This window comes from Octopus bimaculoides, chromosome 25 (assembly GCF_046866305.1).
Source record: "Octopus bimaculoides isolate indiv1 chromosome 25, ASM4686630v1, whole genome shotgun sequence".
Classification (NCBI taxonomy): domain Eukaryota; kingdom Metazoa; phylum Mollusca; class Cephalopoda; order Octopoda; family Octopodidae; genus Octopus; species Octopus bimaculoides.
The window spans coordinates 16,469,621-16,494,629 of record NC_142952.1 but is presented as its reverse complement, the minus strand read 5'-3'; the positions used below and the strand labels follow the sequence as shown (position 1 = coordinate 16,494,629).

General features: G+C 35.6%; 1 protein-coding gene across 24 annotated transcripts in view; it reads right to left on the bottom strand.

Moving 5' to 3' along the window:
- LOC106869828 (uncharacterized) overlaps nt 1–25,009 on the bottom strand; it is a 484,455-nt gene that overhangs the window by 38,586 nt on the left and 420,860 nt on the right. For 22 of the 24 annotated variants that reach the window (XM_052976406.2, XM_052976408.2, XM_052976409.2 and 19 more), the window contains 3 exons: nt 14,950–15,097; nt 8,027–8,727; nt 1,419–2,041 (listed from right to left, as the gene is read on the bottom strand). In XM_052976406.2, the coding sequence (XP_052832366.1) occupies nt 1,419–2,041; nt 8,027–8,727; nt 14,950–15,097 (1,472 nt within the window). Of the gene's footprint in view, nt 1–1,418; nt 2,042–8,026; nt 8,728–14,949; nt 15,098–19,348; nt 19,880–25,009 lie in introns of those variants that run through there. The other 2 variants (XM_089341662.1, XM_052976413.2) reach the window with 2 other exon arrangements.

Genomic DNA, 25,009 nt, shown 5'->3' with positions numbered 1-25,009 from the left:
AGAAGGTAAAGATGAAAGATAGATGCAATGTTGTAATCTGAATAGGAAGGTGGCAATAGTAACTGTATAAGTTAATATTGATATCTTTTAGCTTAACCACAAGGTTATAGAAGATGGGAAATAGATTTTGTGAGGTGTGTGCCTTTCACAAGACACTAACAACATAAGTGAAATGGTTTCAAGTTGAAATTCAAAACAGTTCTTAACTCAGTACTAAAGGAGCTCAAACTCATCAAGAATGGTCAGAATTAACACTGGATGTAAAGTCCATTATGTTCTAAGAAATGGCTAACTTGGATCACATATGAAACTTAGTGAATCTAAGTCAGATGTGAAACAGAGTTCAATATAATTAAGTTAAGCTGTGCAGGAGGTTGAGCTCAATTGTAATTGTGTGGTAGAAATTACAATAATTGGTATTTTGGAAGTAGCACTTCAGCATTTAAACTGGCCATATTCAGCCCAAATATTCTGTTTTATGCTGAGACTGGCCAGATCTGGCCTCTCATACCTACTCTATGTCATTCTAAAAATATGCAGTCACATCATCAAAATCTTGGAGCTATAAGATAATACATGATTAATTCAAAACAATGTGAATAAATAAGCATTACATTCAACAGCGTAAACAAAATATGAAAGTAAATTATGAAAATAAAAATACAAATTGTTTAAAATTTTGTTGCATGTTAAATGATTTAATGACCACAAATCCTTGTTATATTGCTTTTAAGGATATATAAATATTCATACACTAATCTAATAGGGTTACATGATGTCTTTGTATATATCTTAGAAGAGCAGAATATGTTTATTAAGAAATTGTTATTGCTATAGTGTATGACAAAGTGGTCTACTCCTCAGTAGGAGATTAGATGTTTTATTGATGCAATAAAGGCAACGATGGTTTCAACCAGGGATTAAAACTGAACTGAACTTTTAACTTCTGCAAATTTATCAGCTCTTCTGTCATTCCACCTATACATGTCTAATACATATGTGTATGTGTGTGGCTACACACTCGCACACAAACACGTTAGTAATGTTCAAATTATACCCATGTATATTTTTTCAATCCAAGCACTGACTTAAAGACAGCACACAAGAAAGATAAAGTACCAGGTGGGATCTCTCTCCTTGTGAAAAAGCCATCTCTTAAATATAGAACTGTTCCAGTGTATGTTTATTTTTCTGCTTGCACACCTTGCTATTGACCCCTTAAAAGCAATATTATAAATTCATACTCTTCACAAGACACCTTTTTTCCTTTTGGTAGCACAATTCTCCACCCTTTGGCATGGCACTTATCTGATGTGTGTTCAAGTTCAAACCAGGCACTGTGTGCATGCATATATGGAAAGAAGTAAAATTATAAATAATGGAAGTTAATTCAGCCAAAAACATAAAATAATTCCTACCTTAAGAAGTTCATCATTATTCACAGATTTTTTTGGCTCAGCTTCATTTTTGTCTACTTCCATTGCACAGTTATCATTCGGTGAATGAATACCATCCGAGTCATGCCGCTTTGAACAAGAATCCTCTTCTCCCATACTGAGTAACTTTTTGAGGATAAGGTCAGACCGTTTGATATCAGCTGGTGTTGCAGCATTCACCCCTCCACTACCTAGGTGGTCCATTTCATCATTTCCAGAAGTGCTCTGGGGTTTTTCCTGAGGAGACTGACCAGGTCCTGGTTGAGGAGACTGGTCCACACTGCTGCCGGGAGATTTAAGACAAGACTTAGAATTTTCGCCAAGACCTGATTCATCTCGTGACAATTCCGACTTCACAATACTTTGATCAGGAGAAGTATTCTGTGTTAGCAGTTGGCAGAGTTTGGCAGGACGTTGGTTCGTTTTCTTATCCCCAATACTTTGAGCATCAGATTTTATGTTTATTAAATTTGGGTCACTACACAAACGGTTTGAGGCCTGACTGTTGAAAGTGTTTGTCTGTGAACTACATAGGGGTGCTGAGGTCGTCAAAGGTGAATATTCTGCAGGATGATTCCAAGCAGATTGTTGACTTGTCATTACACCTAGGATGGAGAAGAGAGAAATATCTTAAGAGGATTCAATTTATAACAAGAAACAATTCATAAAAATAGTTGCTTTTTTTTAATTTTTATAGGCTTAAGCAAAACTTTACTGGGAGAAAATAAATATACCATTTCTTTTAGATCATTGAGTAGGAATAGGAAAAGAATTGAAACATTAGTATAAAACTGCTTGCTGTATTACATTTAAAAGTTCAGTACTTCAAAATTCATGTGATACATGTCAGCATGAAGGAAAATTGAATATGAAAATGTCAGTGATTACAATTTAAACAATCTACAGGCATTTCATAGATTTCAAGTCTCTGACACTAAAGATGTAGTTACTAATGAATAAAACTGTCAACTTCCATATTTTAACAATGATTTGTTACAAGGTAAATTGGCTGATCTTTGAATACAATTCATTCATTATAAAACCTTAATAACTTTAAATGAAATCAATTGTCTGCATATTCGATAAACATATAGAATCACAGCAAAGACTGAAAATTTGCTTAATCCAATTAGCATAGCTATACACTATAAGAACCCAACTGCAGTTTCTTAAATGGAACCAACAGAGGTATCAATTACAAGACACAAAAACCAGAAGAAACTGAATTTCTTTGAGGGAGGAAGACTTATTGAGGGAATGTAGTTATCCTACTAATATGTAATACTTAATTCGAGTTGCTAAATCTCAATGTATTAACTTAGTAATATCATTGCAAACTACTACAAAATAAAAGATGCACAAGTGAGGTTTCCAAATAATGAACCAAGTTAATGAAGATATTTGAAAGAGTCACAAAGGAAGTTAATTAAGAATAAAGTTAGTTTGGATGCAATCTGGTTTTCAACAAGATGTAACAACAGAAAGCATAATTTTAGCAAGACAATTACAAGATAACTTAACTAAAAACAATCTCTAAATTCATCAACTGAGAAGTTTTATGATTCAGTAAAATGGTCAAGAGTCAAAAATGCTTAGAGCTCAATATGGAAAAGACTAAAAGTGAATTTCAAAAGCAGGGTGAATGAATTTCGAGGGTTTTTGCATGATGTGTAGGAGTCATGTCTAATGACTGATGTAGCAGCACCAGAATCAACTGCTGCAAAGGTAAAAGTGATGCTTTAGATAGAAATAAAGAGAGGTATCAAATTGTTGTGTCACATGATGCAAGCCACAGAGAGTCAAAGCTCAACTGATTAGGGAGAAAGTTAGTCTAGATGAGATGCAGTTTGGTTTCATGCCAGGGTGAAGCACCACAGATGCTGTATTTCTGGTAAGGCAGCTGCAGGAGAAGTACTTAGCCAAAGATAAACCTCTGTACTTGGCTTTGTTGACATGGAGAAAGCCTTCGATAGGGTCCCCTAATCCTGTATGTGGAAATTAGGAATAGACAAGTGACTGGTAAGAGCTGTACAAGCCATGTACAGGGATGCAGTCAGTAAGGTGGGGCTTGGAAATGAGTATAGCGATGAATTCAGAGTAGAAGTGGGGGTTCATCAAGGATCAGTCCTCAGCTCCCTCTTGTTCATCATAGTCCTCCAGGCAATAACAGAAGAACTTAAGACGGGTTGCTCCTAGGGGCTCCTCTATGCTGATGACCTTGTTCTTATAATTAAATCATTACAAGAACTAGAAAAGAAATTTCAGGCATGGAAGCAAGGTCTAGAATCAAATGGCCTTAGAGTTAACCTAGCAAAAACCAGTCTTGGCAAGTAGGAAAGCAAATGCCTTTAGATAGATGGCCCTGCTTGGGCTGTAGGAAAGGCATAGGTAGAAATTCCATAAGATGATGATGATGTACCCAATGTAAGACATGGACATGAGGTGCAATAATATCAAAGAAAGGTTAACTGAGTAAACAGTTTTTGTGTGGAAGCTAAAATGTACAGAAAATAAACTCCATCAACTGCCATGTGGGTAAGTTAGAGGTAGTTGATAGCTTCTGTTATCTGGGTGAACAAGTCAGTAGCAGGGGGGGGGGATGTTCTGAGAGCATAGCTATGAGAATAAGAATAGGTTGGGCAAAGTTCAGAGAGCCCCTACTTTTGTTGGCAACAAAGGGCCTCTCCCTCAGAGTGAAAGGCAGATTGTGTGATACCTGTGTGCGAACAGCTATGCTACATGTGCTGTGACAACCAAGGACATGCACAGGCTTGAAAGAAATGAAGCTGGTATGTTTCGCTGGATGTGCAATGTCAGTATGCATGTATGACAATGTGTCTTGAGAGAAAAGTTGGGCATAAGAGGTATCAGATGTAGTGTGCAAGAGAGATGACTGCGCTGGAATGGTCAAGTGTGTAAAGTGCTGATCTCTAACTGTGGAGGGAACCTGTGGAAGAGGTGGACCTAGGAAGACATGGGATGAGGTTATGAAGCATGAACTTTGAATGTTGGGCCTCATGGAGGCAATGACTAGTGACCAAGATCTTTGGTGATATGCCATGCTTAAGAAGATCCATCAAGTCAAGTGATGTTGGTGTCATGTAAAAAGCACCTGTCAAGCATTAGGCCTCACGGAGGCAATGTAGTCAATGGTGGTGTTGCGTAACTAGCACCTGTGCTGGTGGCACATAAAAAGCACTTTTGAGCACTGGGCCTTACAGAGGCAATGACAAATGACTGAGACCTTCAGCAATATGCCGTACTTGAGAAAACCCATCAAGCCAAGTGAAATCAATAGTCACAGAAGATACTGGTGTCATGCAACTGGCACCCATTACACTCTCAGAGTTGTTGGCATCAGAAAGGGCATCCAGCTGTAGAAACCATGCCAAATCAGACTGGAGTCTGGTGCAGCCCCTCAGTTTGCCAGCCCTGGTCAAACCATCCAACCCATCCCAGTATGGACAATGGACATTAAATGATGATGATGTAAGTACTTAGTAATGTGTAGTCAGTACAAATAATAGCTGCAATAGAATCTGCTTAGTTAATAAGAAATCAAGACTTGAATTTTAGTTAATATATATATAAGATTAGTTAGTAACAACCACATTCATAAATTGAACTGCTCAGATGGTTTGTTAGATGTAGATAATAGTTACCATGGACTCATGTGATGTAATTAGTGCAAGTGGTAGTTGTGGTGAAACTATGTCTAGAATGAAAAGTCAAGAGTTCTTACATCTGACAACATAGGCTCACTGTCTATGTAAAGGTCAAATCAAAGTGGATTCATGCCAGGGGGTTTACATGTAGAAGATTTACCCAAGTTTGAGAAATGTATTATTATGATCCACTGGATGAAAGTATTAACTTTCATGTAAAATGGAACACAAAAGAGTTGAGAAAACAGCTGGGTAATAAATGTATGTATGACTAAAGAGATTGCTGCATTATTAAAGACACGTTATATGAATGCATATGGTCTGTAGAATGAAGAGGCGCAGACAGACTAATTTAATGATATCAAATCTTAGAATGTTGGATATCATTGATGAAATTGCAAGGAATGGCAATACATTCTACTCATCAGTGCCAACATAAAAAAGATAAATAGACAAAACAATGATGAATATGGTCAATACTGGACTAGATAACCACATCCAGTTTGCTATTTAAATTTAAAGTGCTTCAAGATTGACTGCTTTTTTCATCTTTTTGGAGCTGATTTTACTACTGCATCACGATTCCATTTCATTGACAGACATGGAAAACTCTGTAGAGAGTAATCTGAGTACTACAATAAGTAAGTACACCCTCTGGGTGGATCTTTTTTCAATTTGCTTGTAAACCTAAGTGATATGTAATGGTACCAACTTCAGATCCTTAATAGAGAAGCTCAACTTATTCTTACTCCTCAAAAACTTTGAGTTGCTGCTGAGTTAAAAGAAATCAATATTTAATGAGGCAGTGTAATCTGTAGGTTAATATTCTGTGTTACAGCCTCAGCATATTGCAAAATAATTTACAGTGTAAAGACACTGAGAGAGACCAACTATTTATACAGGGATTAACAATATTTAAGCAGTTGACTCACGGAATGCTGGACAAGATGGGTTATGGCATTCAAAAATCAATGTTATATTTTGTAGTGAAACACCAGAGACATTGACTTGGTTGTTTCATTCCTCCAAGATCAATAAGTACCAGTACTGATACTGCTTTGTAAACTAAATAAATGGAGTACTGCCAACCTTTGACTTGATATTTACTGAGACAAGTGAAAAATCACTTGAAATGTAATACAATTTGTAGTTAGCATTTACTGAATAGCTAAATATAGAAAGCAAGTATCACAAAAATTTATTTAGTTATAGTGGGAACATTTTGGAGTTAGAATTTGAATGGCATTTATAGTGAGTTGACTTTCTAGTTCCAGCCCACTGCTTTCCATCTTGGGTATGTGTTTTACTACAACCTTTGGCTGATAAATGCTCTGGGAGACAGGAAAACTATAAGTCTGATCCAACCCATGTTAGCAATGGAGAAACTAGACATAAAAGTGATTATTTTTATGTACACTTTTCCAATTTTATAAAATTATTTTTTACAAGTCTTTCAATACATATTTATTACTTGCTCATTAAACTCCTATCTTAGAAAAATGTGACAAATCTGACTATATTCATATTTTAACTGACTGCCACAATGCAAATGAATTAGCTTCAATATATAATTTCATATTAAATCTCCTGCTGAGCAGATGAAATCAGTGTTAAAATATTTAATATAACACACATTAAAAGTCAAGTTATAAATAATTATATGGTGAGGAAAAGACATTAGTACATTGACAATAATTATTATTTTAATCAATTCAGCAATAATGGGATGGGAAACAAATCTGAACATAATTCAGTATTATTAGACCTCAACAGCAAAGTATAGACTTCACTGTACTTGCCAAAGTAGTGACCAGAGAATCACAAAATAGATGTACAGTAGTGTACATGAACATGCATGAAAGCAATTTTAAGTATTACTTTTTTTTTAACAGTCATTTTTTATGCTTGTGTGAGTTAAATGGTTTTTAAAATTTAGATGTTTACAGGGTTTGGGAGAAACTGAATATATCTATTACAAAAAAATATTATTATTTTCATAGGCACCCAAACTTTGTTATCAAGGAGAATCCTACTTGAAGTGTCATCACTAATAAACTGCTGATCCAACTGTTAACAGTGTCACATCAAATTGTTGAGAAATGTCAAGATTTAATACAACTCCAAATTTTATAAGAAACAGACAATGCTATCACAATTATATTTAGAATTATCAGCAAAACAAATTAAGGAACCAATCTACATAGAAGAGTTGTAAAAACCTAGAAAAAAAAGTCCTGCTGACAGATGAAAAAGGAGAGAGAAATGCTAAAAATAACTGATAGAACCATGTATGTGTACATACAGAAAATAGTTTATGTATATCTTAACATTTTAAGAAAAAGTGTTGGATTTGAACACACAACTCCATGCTCCTAGATCCCTTACACAATCACAGCTCATGTTTATTGTCTAAGGAATAAGGAAATAACTCTTACTGTCTGCAGTAGTTGTCATGAAAAAAATTCCTCCATTGAGAAATAGGTGCAACACTAATCCAACATAACTTTTAAATCAATTGTTCCCATAAGTTTGGATCAAGTTGTCTTAGAAGCTTTAGGATTTGATCTGGTACAGCAAGCTAACAAAATAAATGTCAGTTACAATTCTGATATTTAACAATAGACAGCTGTACTTCTTGATATTGTGTATTCTAAATTATACTGAATGAGCCAACATGTCTTATCCAGTGATTTAGGAGTAGCAACTTATAATGTCGAGCAAGGTACTATACTCTCCATCTCCCTGTAGAGTATATCACTTCATATAACATTACAAGTTTGAATGTAGCAATATGAGATAACCCAATAAAAAGAAACATATAAAAACAAAGAGTGAAGTAATAAGTTATGTGTAATCTGTCTCAGGTGTATGAAATTTTTAGATATTAGTAAAATATTCATATTATGAAGAAAAAGAAACTCTTACCAGAGGATACAGCAGGTAAATTATTTTTCCTCTGAAACTGATAAAGTAAAGGGTTTCTTTGGGCTGGGTATCCAGTTGAATTAAGAGAGCGTTGCCCACCTATATGAGAAGGGTTAATATTTCGATGCCGATTTCCACCGATACTAGGTCCACGAGCAGCAAAATTAGACATTCTCACACCATCAAAAGTGGTTTGCTGCTGCTGCTGCTGCTGCTGTTGCTGGAAGTTTCCTGAAGATGATAAATGTTTATTCATTGAACTAGCCGGTTCACCTCCCACGAGGCTGGCTAAAATCATGCTCTGCATTTGAGAATTGTGAGCAGTGCGAGAAGTAGACACATTGGTCCAGGAATTATTTGATGCCGTGCTAGCAATATTGAAGCCCCCCATAGCCATCACGGCAACAGATGGGGTACCGTATGACATATTGGACATGCTGTTGTCTATAGACTGTTGATGTGAATTGAAAATATCCCAGCCTAGTCGACTGTTTGAGTTGCTTCCAACATGTACATCCATGCCATCCGGGTTCATGTTCACAGTGGAACCAGTTTCCCCTGGATAAGGGGAAGGTGCTGGTGGCATCATGCCACTACCACTTTGATCCTGTTGCTGTAAATGTTGGTATGAGGGGTTGCTGTTGATGATGGTTTTCAAGGCATTTCCTAGGTGTCTTAAATCTGTCTCTTTATCACTTTCTCTGTAGAAGACAAAATAAGACACATAAAAGATCACTTAAAATATGCAAACACAAACACACGCAATATAACATTATAACTTTGTAAATGATTTGAGAACAAAATACAACAATCCCATTAACTTATGGTTGACAGAGTACACTGAATTTACATTTATTCTATATGAAATTAGTTTTCAACTGTTTTCACTAAACCATTAATGATGGCCAAACGATAGCTACAGGGTTTCAATGAAATCAGTGTCTACCAAATACTTTTGTTTGTATTAAAAAAAAATCTTAGTTGCTCCTTTATAAAAATCAGGTCTGAGATTTAAAGACTTGATCAATGATGGTTATTTCTGTCTTGAACAGGAACATAAAATTGGAAGTTCTAATTACAAAGTCTTAAATAAAGGTAAGAAGAATATAGTGCATGGCCTTCATAATAGGAACACTGGGTGGCAATAACAAAAAATAAAGAAACAAAGAGCAATAAACCAAACTGAAAAAGTTTCAAAATCTCACACTTTCGGGAATAAAAACTGTATTAGGTATTGTAAGACTTTATAAGGAAAGAAATACAAGAAGCAACATAATCAGAACAGATAACAAATACCTCAACACACATAGCCAGAGTCCAATATTGGTAAAGAATTAAAATTACTTGAAATTGTTACCCAACAAGATTTATGAAAACGAATAAGAACCACTAACTTCCAGTTGCAATGATGATTTATGACTGAGGACCTTCTGAAACCAGGGAAAAGAGCGAAAGTCAACAATTCAAACTTAAATTTTAACAGTGTCTATAATAAACTGGTAGTTTCCAATAGCAAATTGAGCTCCACCTATAGATATATTCTGGTGAGGTCCTGCTGTTGCCAAGAGTTACAATTTACTTGCAAATATCTATCAGAACTACCTGACTGGATTTTTTTTTTAAGACTCAATATGAACTGAGCGACAAATGTAAATTCTGCATAGAAATCACATTCAACAAGGTTATTACAATATTCAAAGGTTGGATTAATTATTTGAACTGAAAGCTACTATGAACTTAAGCCAACATCAAGTGTATTGAAGAATAGATGTAAGCACCTTGTTCACTCTGTTCCGACATTATAAGAGCACAAAATACCTGGATATATTAAAATAATACTATATTTTGATATGCTTTGATGAGTTTTGCTCGAGGCAGGAAAAATAGGAACAGCTGGCGGCAAATAACTAGGAGTTATTATAAAAGAAAATTTATGACCCATGATATTTGAGGACTAGAGACAAATGATGCTGTTATGGTGATAATAGTGCATAAGGCATGCATCTTTAGACCTAATGAGATAAATAGACAAAGATTTTATGTTTTAAAATAAGGCTATGACTATGTCATCTATGTGTTTGTGGCTGATTGAGAGTATGGGTGCAAGAGATATGTTGGTTAAAGCAGAATGGTTCATATTTACTTTTATAAGAAATGTTTTTAATTTCAATGTCAGAAATAGCTAACAGTCATTGAACAAATTCAAGTTTTAGAAATTACCTCAGTACATTATGATTGGGAGTACCTTGTAAATAGAGTGGTAATATTGACTGAACATAAATTTTTATGACAGAAAGTCAATCACAGGACGACTTATTTTATCAACCACACCCACTTCATGAGAGAAATCAACTGAATCACTGAACTTTAAGAGTGAAGGGAGTAAGTTTGGAAATTGAACACATGAAAGTAATCTAAAGGCTTCACAAAACATTTTTTAGAGCAATGAAAGAAACACAACCCTAAATAAGTTCTTATTGGCACTGGAAGTGAAAAAAAAAAAAAAAACTGAACTGCTAGTGGACACACAGAAACTCTGGAAATGTTAGAAAATAATCAATCTTAGGAATTACTCAGCACTCATTCTGTAGACAATAATGAAATATTCACAATTCTGCTTGAAACAAGACATATCAAAGTAGTAATAAGTGATCCTAGCTGTCCAAACTGAAGAGGAGCATACAATTAGATAGTTTATCTGTTTTAGTGTCTCACTGTTCTAAGCTCAAATCCTGCAAGAGTGAACATACCTCCTTTGTAAGATAACATAAGCTGGGATAAAGCAGTGAACCCATTATATAAATGTGTCCTCTGAGTAACAAGCTTCAATATTACTACCTACAAGGTCAGGAATTCAAACATATATACTTTAACTATATATTTTTTTCTTATTTCATAACTCATTGTTTAACACTTTCATAACCATCCATATTTCTAACTAAATATATTGTCCATGTGTTGCATTTTATTTCGAAAATAATCAAGTTTTTTTGGAAAATTCAGTAAAATAACTTAAAAAGTCTTTATGAGAGGTTTGAAATTGAAATATGAACACTTTATTTTGCTGCAAATCAAACACTGATACTGATTTATTAATAAATATATAAAAGGAATAGTTAAACACTTAATAAAGCTACCGCAAGTAGATGAGTTTCAAATTTTGGCACAAGGCCAGCATTTGGGTGAGGGGTTAAGTTGATTACACTGACCCCCAGTGCTCAAATGGTACTTATTTTATCGACCCCAAAAGGGATGAAAGACAAAATTGGCTTCAGCAGAATTTGAGTTCAGAATGTAAAGACGAACGAAATGCTACAAAGCATTTTGCCCGGTGTGCTAACAATTCTGCCAGCTCGCCACCTTATGTAGATCTATTTATTAATGTCAGAAAATACAGTGAGCCTGTTTTTATTATACAAAATATTGGCTTTGTATGTAAAATTGTGATTAACATTCAACAGTGCTTGGTAAGTATACAGCAGCAAATAGAGAATAACAGCTACAAAAGTACTGGTGGCTGCTTGACTATAGGATCTCCCCAACTCAGGTTACACCTCTAAATATGTTACTCCAGCACTCTGTTTAACAATGTCTTCTGAAAGTATATAGACTAGTAAATCATTGATTGGACAACTCAATTGGTTACAATCAATCTTCACATCTCTGATAACATCTCAGAAAAATGTTGCTTTGATATCAAATTCTATCCAGTCTATAGAAATGGTACTTCAGAGCAATGTTACTTATGGGGCTGTGAGGAATAAAAAGGGACAAATTGCCATGTTTAATGAAATTAAAATTTTAGCTTGTCCAACACCATAGTGAAGAAACAAACACAAACTCTATTTTGTCTCAGAGAGATTTTCACAAATATTAGAGGCTGGTATTTGTTAGTTTGAGGATCACTGCTCCAAAGTACTTTTTTTAACTAGCAATATTTGCTGGTCTGTTAATGACCTTTGTAAGACAACACCAGTGAGAAAGACATAAGCAGAAAGGAAATTCTAGAGGGATGACATTCTGCGGAAGATGGACCAGGCATTTGGACACAAGAATAACAAGTGGGGCGTTAGGAGTGCCAAAGTGGATGCAGCATGAACCCAAACAGCTCTGAGGAGCAGAGGCCATTATAGTACTGGTAGGAAAAAAAAAAAAAAAAGTTAGTGCACCTGTGAAAGAGGCCAGAGAGTTCCATGAATAACTTTATATTAGACAGGTGAGGTTTTTGTGGATGCAGTCTTGGAGGTCTGCATGGGCAACAGCAACACTTTTTTAAGTGAGATAATTATACCCCGTTGCGGGTCTCAGTTACAAAGAATTTATTAAAACATTGCCAAAACCTTTATTATTTTTGAAATTTCACAAGAAACAATGGAAACATTGTTGTACTGTGGTGAATAAAGGGTTACAAAATCCTCTAACTGCTATACCTGTCACATACTGACCAAATCTTTGTTATTCTGAAGTAATTACATAATACCATTCAACCATTTGGCATTTTGTTCATTATATCAGCAGATAAAGAACAGTAGAGTGACAGCAATGTTTATACTGCGATATATCAGTGGAATCTCTACAACAGCTGAATAAATATAATGGACACATTTTTCCATATTTCCAGAGTATAAGAACACTGTAAATATTCTTAGTAAGGTATTGGAGGTTGTATTAACAGCAACAGTATTAAATGAAGAGGATTCAGTATTCATTAGAAGTGACAGAACCAAACTAATATGGAACCATTCATCAATAATCCAAGGATTAGGTCACATCTCTAAGATGTATATCCTCAATATGAAGTCAAAAATATTATTTAAAAAAAAAAATATTAAAACTGATCGATTAGTTGACTAATTCTATTAGAGTATATGGTTATTTTGAAAACACCTCATGGAGTGATGACTGTGCCCTGCATAGCACCTGTTCAACCATCCTGCCAGCAATATGGCAAAGTCATGGGACTGCAGCATGGTGGAGTGGAGGAGTCAAGTCAGGATCACCAAGCTCTATTAAGAGAGTAACTGCAATGCATCCACAGGGGTGGTGTCCATGTTTGTGTAATCAGCTAATGAAAGATTCACTATGAATCAAGCTACCAATTCAAATTTGCAATAATGGAATTGGATGATAGCAGAGTCATGGGAAGCTATGAAAGCAATGAAAAAAAAACTAATTCTATAATCTCTATAGGTAATAATAGTAATACTATAGGGAAGATATGGTTATAGCTATCTCTAGTAATCTGTAAAAAGGATTTGATAACGACACTGTAATTTAATCAAGGCATTCATTGATCATAATGGTTTCTAATTTAGCCACAAGCCAGCAATTTTGATGAGTGGGAGTTAATACCATCAACCCAACACTTGACTGGAACTTTATTATATTGATCCTGAAAGAATTAAAGGCAAAACTGATCTTGGATTCAAGCTCAGAAGAAAAAGAGTGGAACAAATACTGCAAATTTTAAAGTCTAATCTCTACAGGTTTTCTATAAAGTTCAGAGCCAGCACTGAAAGTTACGATATTTTATATATACGAGTACACCTATAAAAACAAAACAATCAAAGACAGAAAAATAAGTAATGGATGTTTACATAGATAGAACCATACACAAAATGTCATAAGTTTCAGTGTTGGCCCTGAGCTCCATAGAAAATCTGTCGAGCTAAACTAAGAAATGAAAACACACTGCTAACACAAAAGGCACACTATCGATTTATAAATCTTTAACATACTTGATAGTATATATTGTGGTTGCAAAACAAAATACTGTGGCTTTGCCAGCAATTAACAAATACTGCAAGGCATTTTTTCTGACACTCAAACAATTCTGCAACTTGCCACTTAGTCAACAATTGTACAATAACCTTGCTTATTGCAATTGAACTGTACCTCTCCTTGGTATCTAAACACAAATCCAACCCATGCTAGCATGGAAAACAAATTAAAAGATGAAGAAGATGATAATGGAGTTAGGCAGCAAGATTTGAATGTTCTTTTGCACCTGGTATGCTAAGAGCTAATCAACTCAGCCAGCTAGATCTTTCTGGCAAGGTTTTATGAAGAGTCAAGGTATCCAAAACCCATGGTGAAAAATTTCTCCACCAATTCACACAATCCAATCATCTATGATCTACAAGAGAAAATTAATAGGATTATTAATAACAAAGACTACCATTACCATCATTATTTAGCTGTTATGTTCCATGTTGACATGGATTGGGCGGTTTGACAGGATCTGATGGGTCGAAAGACTGCATTGTGCTCCAGTGTCTGTTTGGCATGGTTTCTACAAATGGATGCTCTTTTTATGCCAACCACTTTACAGCATGTACTGCGTGCTTTATTTGTACCACCAGCATGCTTTATATGTACTCTAATGTATTGCACTCCTCTCCTCCAGTTATCATTGACATAACACAACTTATTACAAATAACCTTTATTATTTCTTGTTACTTCATAAAACTATGGCCCAGTCTCTCAACTTACAAGCTTAAGTAGGTTTTATTGTCTTTATAAAGGATTACTTAAATGGGAAGTATAAACAGGCTTATTAAAAATATCTAAATGTTCAACTCCTCTTATTTTAATGTAGTCATAGCTTTTGACAGTGTCATGTAAATGACACCCATGAAATCATAATCATGGCTGTTACTGGTGTCATGTAAATGGAACCCGTATTGGTGGCACGGAAAATGTACCCATTACACTCTCAGAGTGGTTGGCGTTAGGAAGGGCATCCAACCATAGAAACCATGCCAAGTCAGACTGGAGCCTGGCGCAGCCCTCTGGCTTGCCAATCCCAGTCAAACCATCTAAGCCAGCATGGAAAGTGGGAGTTTAAATGATGAGGATGACGATGAATAATAAAAATAAACAATAAAAATGTACGTAATATGGTAGGAAATTTGAAACTTACCTAAGAATAACATGTGTTGAGGTTATGCATTCAGCCTCATTACTAATGGGGTTTGTAAACAAACAGCTTGTAGTTTGAGTATTGACAAAATGATTATCTTGTAATTTGAACCTGAAAACATTGCTTTTGCGCTGTCCATTTTGTAAGACTGTAAATGAAAAATAAACAAAATGTAATTGTAAATTATTTTGTAACATCAAAACCAAACTGATAATATAGTCAACGAGACAGGAATAACATTTGCAATAAATAAATAAACCCTAACAGACTACAGATAGTGTTGATAGGATTAGCTAGCTAAATACAGTATCAAACCCTCTCATTTAAGAGTCTTTTAGCCTTGCAATCTAGTAATACTTTAACTGGTGGTACATGTGGTCTCCATCTTGTACCTTTATGAAATAAGATGGCCAACACTCACTCAATGGCGCTGTCTACATCCCTATTAACAAAAAAAAAAAAGAAGAAAAAAAAAGGAAGAAAAGTTAAAACCCATTCACATGGTAGAGGACTATAATGTTATCAACTCCAGAAATTAAAAATTATTCAGAAATTCCAGCTTCAAACCTATATTCCAACTTCTGCACTTCACTCCTTGTGATAATAATGTATACATCTACCACTGCTTTCATGTCCAGTTTACTATCTTAAACGCACTTCCTATTTCTAACAGACTATACTCAATTCTTTTCTTACCAACCACAACAAGCAGTGCATCAAATGTTTCATATTTTGCAGCCTCATGCTGCATGTAATCTCAAGAAAAATTGTTAAACAACAGCAGTTGTTTGAACACTGTCCATCTTCTTTACATCCTGACCTTTATGTTATTTATTATACAAAGGTGGAGAGCTGATAGAATCATTAGAACATTGGAAAAATGTCTTGCAATATTTGTTTGAGTTAACATTCTGAGTTGAAATCCTTCGAGGTTGATAAAATAAAGTATCAGTCAAAAGTGTTAAATGCTTAAATTAGAAACACTTATAAACATTAACACAACCATCTAATATACACCATCAGTTGCGAGTCAGATAAAATATCTTTCCTCAATGTTGACTGTTTGTCTAACGTCTAAGTTGATGCATGTCTATAATCTTGACTTACAACAGATATCAAAGAAATTCATTACTACCTTAAAATTAATCCCATTCAATACTGATAAACATGGAACAGGCACACTAAAAAGCTGAAACAATTCAATTTTTTGAAACCCCTTTAATAAATGCAGAAGAATCAAGTAGTTCCGTGTTGACCAGCAACAGAAAATCTTCAATAAAAACAGACTTTTACAATAAGGGAAACAAAACTCGCAAACATAAAATCAGTGACAGATTACTTGGACATATGCAAATTAAACTGGGGCAATTCCAGCTAAGTTTGGTTTACAAATTCTTTGTGCTCATTACCTCCCTTCGTAAACAACCATTGCTCTCTGGGACATCATGTCTTCATAAATGAGAACAGATTTATGTGTCCACATCACTAGAAGAATGGATCCTTGAGATTCTTTCTGAACAGCAATAAATGGACATACAAAATACATACAGTGGGCACTATAATAAATGGAGTTTTGTAAATAAAGTGTACCAGTTATTTTGCGTGTACACAATTCTCGAACATGGATGCGAAATAAATGAATTTCATGGAATTTTCACAGGGGGAACGTTCATAGATTTTCTTTTGCACGTGCCATACCATACTATGAACCAAAACTTCCGGTTTGTAATGGCATACAAGGGGCGGAGAGAGCCTTCCCATAGGGTTATTTAAAGGGATAAAAGAAATTCTGGAAGATGAGAGCTGACTATGGAACTTTGTAAATTCGAACATTATCGAAAAGATAGTTCAAGAAGAATATGCATATATATAACACACATGTGTGTGCATGAGCGCGCGGGCGTGTAATTATTTTATCAGAAGCTGAAGCTTCCTGAATCGTTGCTGAGTTTCACGTTTCCTCGATGATTCAAAATTCAAAACATTCGTTTGAATAATCCCAAACGTGAAATCAGAGTAACGATTCAAGAAGCCCCATCTTTTCATAAAATATTACACGTATTTTACTTTTATCGTTTGTAAACATAAACGTTCATCTATCCTCTGTAAATATAATAGCCATTAATTATAGTAGTAGTAGTAGCAGCAGCAGCAGTTATGGATTGCAGAAATGACAGTAGTCGAGATAGTAGCAGCAGGCTAGTTTGTGTATTGAACATCCACCTAACGGGCACGTTGCAATAAAAACATATCCAACATGGCAACGTCTACCGATAACCAACACTACATACAAGATTTCCGCAGTTTCATATCGATCAGTGGGTTGTAGTAAATTAACAAAAAAAAAAAAAAAAAAAAAATTGGTTATTGATATGTCTTATTGCATAACACGTGGCTGGAATAGGTGAGGAAGAATGTATGTATATTATATACGTCTATACGCGCGAGCGTGTGTATATGTTTGTGTATATATGTGTGTGTGTATATATATATATATATATATATAGATATATATATACATACAGATATATATATACACACACACACACATGAGGTGGATAAAAATGGAATTAAAAGATGGTAGAGCTGAAAGACTAAAAAGCCTCCAGTTTTAAACCATCACAGTGGTGTATGTTGTATGTAGGTAGAGGGCAGAGAAGGACGCCCATCAAGAAGACTAGAGAGGGGGGGGGGGGAAGAAACTGTTGTTTCAAACATCAAACTAATGCTGGACTGCTATCACAATTTCTGTTTAATTCATGGCCAGCACACACGCATATCCCTAGATCATTTTGGGGTGGGAGTACAAATGAAAATGGAAGATTTAACATATGCACTATGATTTATAAGCAGAAAATATGAATACCAGAACAAATAATAATACTACAGTTGAGGAAAAACGGCTTGTAATGACGTTTATGCTTCTTCCAAGGGCGTTATCAATGAGGTTTGTTGGTGTTGTTTAACCCTAGGTCAATCCCCGATCGAGCATAGCAATGATCAAAGACATTCTCGCTAACATCACGTTTTTCTTAGGGATACGCAAGACTACATTATCCAATATGTCCTTTTCTTATTTAAGGCAGTAGGATACGATTTTATGGCTATTTTTAGCATGCCGAACGACCACATAGACATTCTCTTGTTGAGGTTAAAGCGGAGGAGCACCTCAACCATGTAATAATACAAATATTGATTATTATTATTATTATTGTGTTCATCATCATCAGCACCATATTTAAAAATGCTCGTTCAAAGAGCAGTTGTGTTAAAATCATTTCAGTAACGGTTGAAGTAAGGATAGTGAGTTTAATAATAATAATCATCTTCCTGGTAGATGGTAGGTAGCAGTTGTAATAATAGGCGAGCAATAAAATACAATCAGCAAAAAGAGGAAGGGTAGGGGTGACGTGATGGCGGCGATGGATGTAATAATAATGGTGATGATAAACATTTCTTTTATAACAGATACTCTGTATATGTGTATTTATATATATGAGTTCTATCACAGTGTCAAATAGGTACTGTATATACAGATCTATTTCTCCACAAAAAAATCTCTATCGAAAATATATTAAATTCTAAAAGAAAAACAAAAAAAAAAAAGATTTAAAAAAAAACTCCATGACGCTGGTGATGACGACTTTGGTGTGTTACAAGAAAAACGATAGAGTTGAAAGAGAGAGAGAGAGGAGGAAGGTGTAATGTGTATGTTAAAGGAGGGGGTGGAAATAAATGTCGAACAAGTGTCATAAACGAATGTGTCGAGAAACGGGACTTCATGGGGACGAGAAACAGGGTACTAAAAACACACACACGCACCCCTAACTAATACTGCCAAAGCTGTTATACCAACAACAAATACAGCTACTGCAAATTGTACCATTACAAGCACCATAAACAGCACCACTAGCAGTACCAGAAGGTATAGTATATGTGTATACGATGATGATACATACATACATACATACATACACATACGCACTACTACTACCAGAGCAAAAATGTAGTACGAGGCATGAAAATATAAGCTGATTGATAGCCATCAATAAACTGTTAGCCATTGATGGTGTTGCTATCAATTTCTGTTCAAAGGAAGAAATGACAATGGGTGTATGAAAAACACACACTTGTTATGGGTGTATGTGATGATGATAATTCGTTCTTTATTATTGCCAGAAGGGAGGTAGGGAGACATTACATGGACAGGTTATGATAAGTGTGTGGGGGTTCATACAGCAATCGAATGAAATGAAAAATAACATACAAACCTAATGTATGTTTAGACACATACACCAGGTTTTTTAATGTGTGTGTGTGTGTGTGTGTAGACACACACACGCAAAAAGAAAAATATAGAGCCAGATGAAAAAGCTAACGAAAAGCTTGTATTGCTAACCTGATGGCCGTAAGTGGATCGTCTGAAGTCAGTTGTAGCAGGCCATTGGTGTTATAGATAGTAGGTCTCCTGGTAAGTAGCAAACAGCAGCAGCAGCAGTAGTAGTAGTAGTAGTATCAGAGTGGGTGGTAGTACTAGCAGTATTATTATTATTATTATTATTATTATTATTATTACTATTACTTGTATTAACAGAATTCAATGTATGAAAACATGTGCTTATACACCCCAGTAGTAAAAGCAAAGAGAAGTATCAATGTTATGAGCTATACAAGACAGACGTATATAAAACATATACGTCTATCTAGCAGAGTGTCATTCTACACACACGCATACGTGTATGTATGTATGTATGTATATATATATATATATATATATATATATATATATACACATGTAATCTGCCACACGCATACATCTATGTATGTACATACATACACAATATTATTACATAGCTCCCTACATAGACACATCTATAGTAGTGTCGCTATTGACACTACTACTACTACTACTACTACTACAGCCACTACTGTTATGAGGAAGAGGAGGAGGTGGTGGTAGCAGACGTAGTGGCAATTGCGAAAGGTGAGGCGTTACAAGAGTTAGAAATAGTGAGGAGGTAGAAGGATAGTGTCGAGGTGGGAGGAGACGAACAGCGGAATCTAACAACGCATGCGTACTTGGATTCCGACGCATGGTTGGTCGATAAGAGTCACGTGCAAACAACAACCTAGTTCATCCGGTGCCGTTTGTTGCAACATGAAAATATGTTGGCTACTACATAACACACTTTCATAATACATATACACAGCAAGGGTTGTGTACGTGTTTGTGTGTATCTGTGTATCTATCTATCTCGTAAGGTTTCAAAGACATGAAAAACCAGGGTGAAAATGTTGAGTTCATTAAACTGTGGGATATGAGCGCGCGCGCGCGCATTCGTTAGCAGAGGTGGGCGGAAGCAACGAGAATGAGTCCTTAGACATTCTGCACACTAATAATACAAAACGGTGTTCGCGTATGTACACACCTATACACAAGCAAAGTGGGGCAAACTTCAAAACTGAACAGTAGTGGATGTAATAAAAGTATAAACATTACATCATGTCATTTCTGATATGCTTTTGTTAGACTTCATAGCTTTCCTATCTTAAGACAAAATATCTTACTAAATGTGGTCTGTGTACGCAGTCGCACACACTTGAATACATACATATTCACATTCATATGCACTTATGCGTACACATGCATATGCACATATGCGCGCTAGCGACACTATTTGACTAGCTTGGTCTGGAAGAAGGGGTAGTACCCATGGTTTTTCCTGATCCTCCTGATCGGATAATATTCCTTTTGAATAAACCAAAAATTGTGGGAAAGATATAAGCAAGAAGGGAATTAAAGAGGGTTTTCAGTTTGGAAAAGGAAGGACTGGGAGTGGTGATTAACGTGCCTGGACACAAGTGTGTTGGGAGCAAAAGAGATGAGTCGGATGGAAGTGCCTGAGTGGAGGTGACAGAAGCCCAAGAAATAAAAGCTATTTTGTATTAGTAGAAAAGGAAGAAAGAGGAGACAAGATGCTTTTGAGCCAGAAGCTGGACACACACACACATATTCATTTTACGTCTATTTTCTGTGTTGGCACGAATTGGACGAGTTGTGATAGTGTGAAACAATTCTGAGAGTTATCACCACCTGGTTTCTAAGGCTGGACGCCCTTCCTAATACCAACAATGTAGTACAAAATATATCTATAGGTTTTTTTTTTTTTTAGCCAACATTGTATGTCTAGTAAGATCTAAAGGTCTTTACAATATCTTTGTGGAAAGAAGAAGAAAAAAAAGGGGGGGGATGATCTAATTTCAATTCCGTTAAAATTTCTTTAATGTCATGTACGACCCCTTATACTGTTCTCAAAGACAGCATATAGACCTACTATTATTAAAAACTTGAAGTAAACGCAACTGTATCTGTGACCAGTCCACAAAAGAAATCCCAATAGGAGATTGAAATTTGTTCACTGGTTTGCTCTTTACATTACTGTCTGTAAATTGGTCTACAGAGTACTGGTTGAAAAATCTGAGTAGCACTGAAACAAAATATTAACACACCAGCAACAAATGTGTGTGCGTGAGTGTCACCTTCCCGAGCATCAAACTAATATTTCTGCTTGTTGTTTATACACCTGTCTTCGTCTTTTGTTTTTCTGTAAATTTCATATCTATCTCTCTCTCTCTCTCTCTCTCTCTACACACACGTATATATATATATATATATGCATGATCCTTCACATGCAGTTGACCCATCATAGCATAATTGTCTCTTTTTGGAAGACTTCAGCTGATGTTACACCTAAAAAAGGATGGGATCCACCAAGAGTAATAATGCTCAAGACATCAAATAGCATATGACAAGAGGGCACCCCCACGACCTCATCCCAACTTGAGGGCCCAAAGTAAGACAAGGCACATGTTTGCGCACGTGCACACACACACACAAGGAGGATCCGTTATGATTTTATTCAACTTATTCTCCTCTAAACTTCACACACTTACTACAGTGGTTCTTCAGTTATTAAGTCCCGTAAAAGAACTTGGAAGGTTGGGCCTCCAACCAGGCCTTTCGCAACACTTTTAAAGCCAGGAACTCCTTTGTGTACATGCATGTATGTTCTATCAGATATCTGATAACTAGAAAATATTAGAGTGATAACCACATAGGCTACTACATGTAAGTGACAAAGCTGGCAATCCAACAAAACCTACCTAGTGAGGCAGATGAATTTTAGGTACTCTGTGAAATGAAAAATAAACTGGCTAAGAGTGTATGAATTCAAAAGAATTCATAGTCATCCAACAGAATAGGTCTCTTTCTCAGAGTGAAAGGTAAATTTTTGATGCTTGTGTATGAACAACAATGTTAACTGGTAGTGAAATTTGGGATGTGAATCCAGAGGACAAGCAAAAACCAGAAAGAAATGAAAGCTAGGATATTCCACTGAATGTGAAATATCAGTGTATATCTATGACAAAGTGCAAATGTGTCGAGAGAAAAATTGGGCATCAGATGTAATGTGCAAGAGAAAAGACTGCAATGCTATAGTAATGTGATGCATATCGATGAGGATAGCTGCATAAAGAAGTGCCTATCACTAAACGTGAATAGAACCTGTGAAAGAGGAAGATGCGAGATGAAGAACTGAGGTAATTGGTGATTTGCTGTGCTCAAGAAAACCCATTCTTCTAAGCAAAAATAAGGTCTTAAAAGCATATCATTTATATCAATGTCTCTGCACCCAATCTGTCCTTAATGAGTTTTGTTTTTCACAACATTTTCCCAACACCCACCCTTCACACAACTCATCTTCCTAACACCCACTCCATTCCTCTCTATCCATCTGCCACTCTCCTTTCACATTCGAGCAAATCTGCCTACTCACTCACCCAGTCCAATCCTCTGGACCACTTATATTCACCGTCCAGTAAGATGAGGGTCACTGACATCTTTTCACCACCATCTTTACTCTTTTCTATCAGGAGTAGCCATCTATCTCCTTCCTCTACAGCAGAACACCTGTTTGTTACCTCATCTAGGTTACCTTGATGATGCTGATGCCATGTAAAATGCACCCAGTGTACTTTGTAAAGTGGTTGGTGTGAGGAAAGGCATCCAGCAGTAGAAACCATGTCAAAGCAGACATTGAAGCTTGGCAGTCCTCTGGCTTGCCAGCTCCTATTGAACCATCTACTCCAGACCAACATGGAAAATGGACATCAAGTGGGGATAATGATGTGTATGTGTTATTGCACATGGGAGAAGAGTACTCTAACTTAAAAGCTGCAGTTTTTGTAGCCTCTGGGTTTCTCATATCTTATTTGGCTTGCTGCCACATTATTGATTTTAAACTTTTACAGGGTGCAATTTGTCGCAATAAAACTTGTCTATGTAAATTTTGTACCCTTCTCTCTTTTTCTATGTATAAATCAAGATTTAGACTTCATGAAAGAAACAGATGGTGGGCTTTTAGCTGTAGCAGTTGGGGTACCATGCATGTCTGAGAATGAAATAGCACCACTTCTCTAATTTCCTCACTCATGGAGACACCAAGTGATGTGTAGCTGAATGTGGTTGTGATCATCCTTTGGTTGACTATGCAAGTGTCCTTCATTGCAGTGCCATAGCTATCTTGGTTTGATCACATTGTTGTATATCTATGTTACTGTGGAAGCTCATTACAAGAAGGTACTGCATTTATGATTTTAACACAAAAAGTTATACTTGACAGCAAGTTAACAGCCAACATGAAAAACTTCTCAGTCACACAGTCACACCTGTGCTTTTAGAGTGTGTGTGAGCATGGGTGTGGTTTATTATGCTGTGTTCATTATATTTCAAAAGATCCATATGTGAGGAACAAATGCATTATTTTGTATTTCTTTCTGTAAATCCATTCCAATATTACAAATATAAGGTACAAATGCAAAACTGTAGAGATAAATTTTTATTTAATATATCTTAAATATTTCATTAATGATAATATCTGTCAGGTAAAGAAATACCTTATAAATAGATTACATCATCAAATCATCAGAGGTTGCATGACAAATGCAAATAACCTTTGAGATAAATAATGGACACCATAAAGTGTAATGGTTTCAAGAAACATAACTAGCCCCACCTTCAAGGCCAGTTCAGCTCATCAAATCATTATAAAAATAAAATACATACTCACAAACATATACCATTTTCAGTTTTTTTTTTCAAGCTAGCATGGGGTTATACAAATATATGCACATACAATGTGCTTCATCCAGTTTCTTTCAATCAAATCCACTCACTATAGTAGAAGAGACTTGCCCAAGGTATCATGAAGAGGGACTGAAGCTCAAACCATATAGCTATGAGGTGAACTTCTTAACCAAAGATCCATGCCTGTGCCTATATATGTTTACTGTCAGGTCACTCATAGGTGCTATTGCTAATGTAACCCTGTACACCCATTGCACTGTTAGGAAGGTGAATTTTAAACACCATGAAAGATGAAGAAGACCTGTCAAAAGGCAGATAAACAAAGGAGTGACAACAGCCACCTAATGTATATATATATATATATATATATATATATATATATATATGTATTCATGTGTATGCTTATTTACATGAGTACATAAATGAACATGTATATAAATATATATGAAAGAAGGATACTCTTATTTGAAACCTGTAGTGTTTGTAGCTCTTGACCTCTTGATTTTATCTTTTTGTTTGTTTGTTGCTAGTTTAACAGCTATATGTATAAACAAACAAACATATGTATATATGTTTATTTAGATATATGTATGTGTGTGTGTGTGTGTAAGTATATATACAATTATCAGTGTGCTGATACCAGATAATTTCAGCTCAGTAATCAGTTTCACTCAACACTAATATTCCATGTGGTTTGAAAGTGAACTGTCAGATCATGCATTAGGAGAGAGTGTGGAGTTTGAGCCATGTTATACAGTAATAAGAAACACAGAAAACATAACAGGTGTTTTTAAGCTTTAATAATTCTTTCTACTATAGGTCTGAAATGTTGAGAGTAAGGGCAGGTCATTTACATCAACTCTAGTGCTCAATGGGTACTTATTTTATCACCCTTGAAAGGATAAAAGTCAA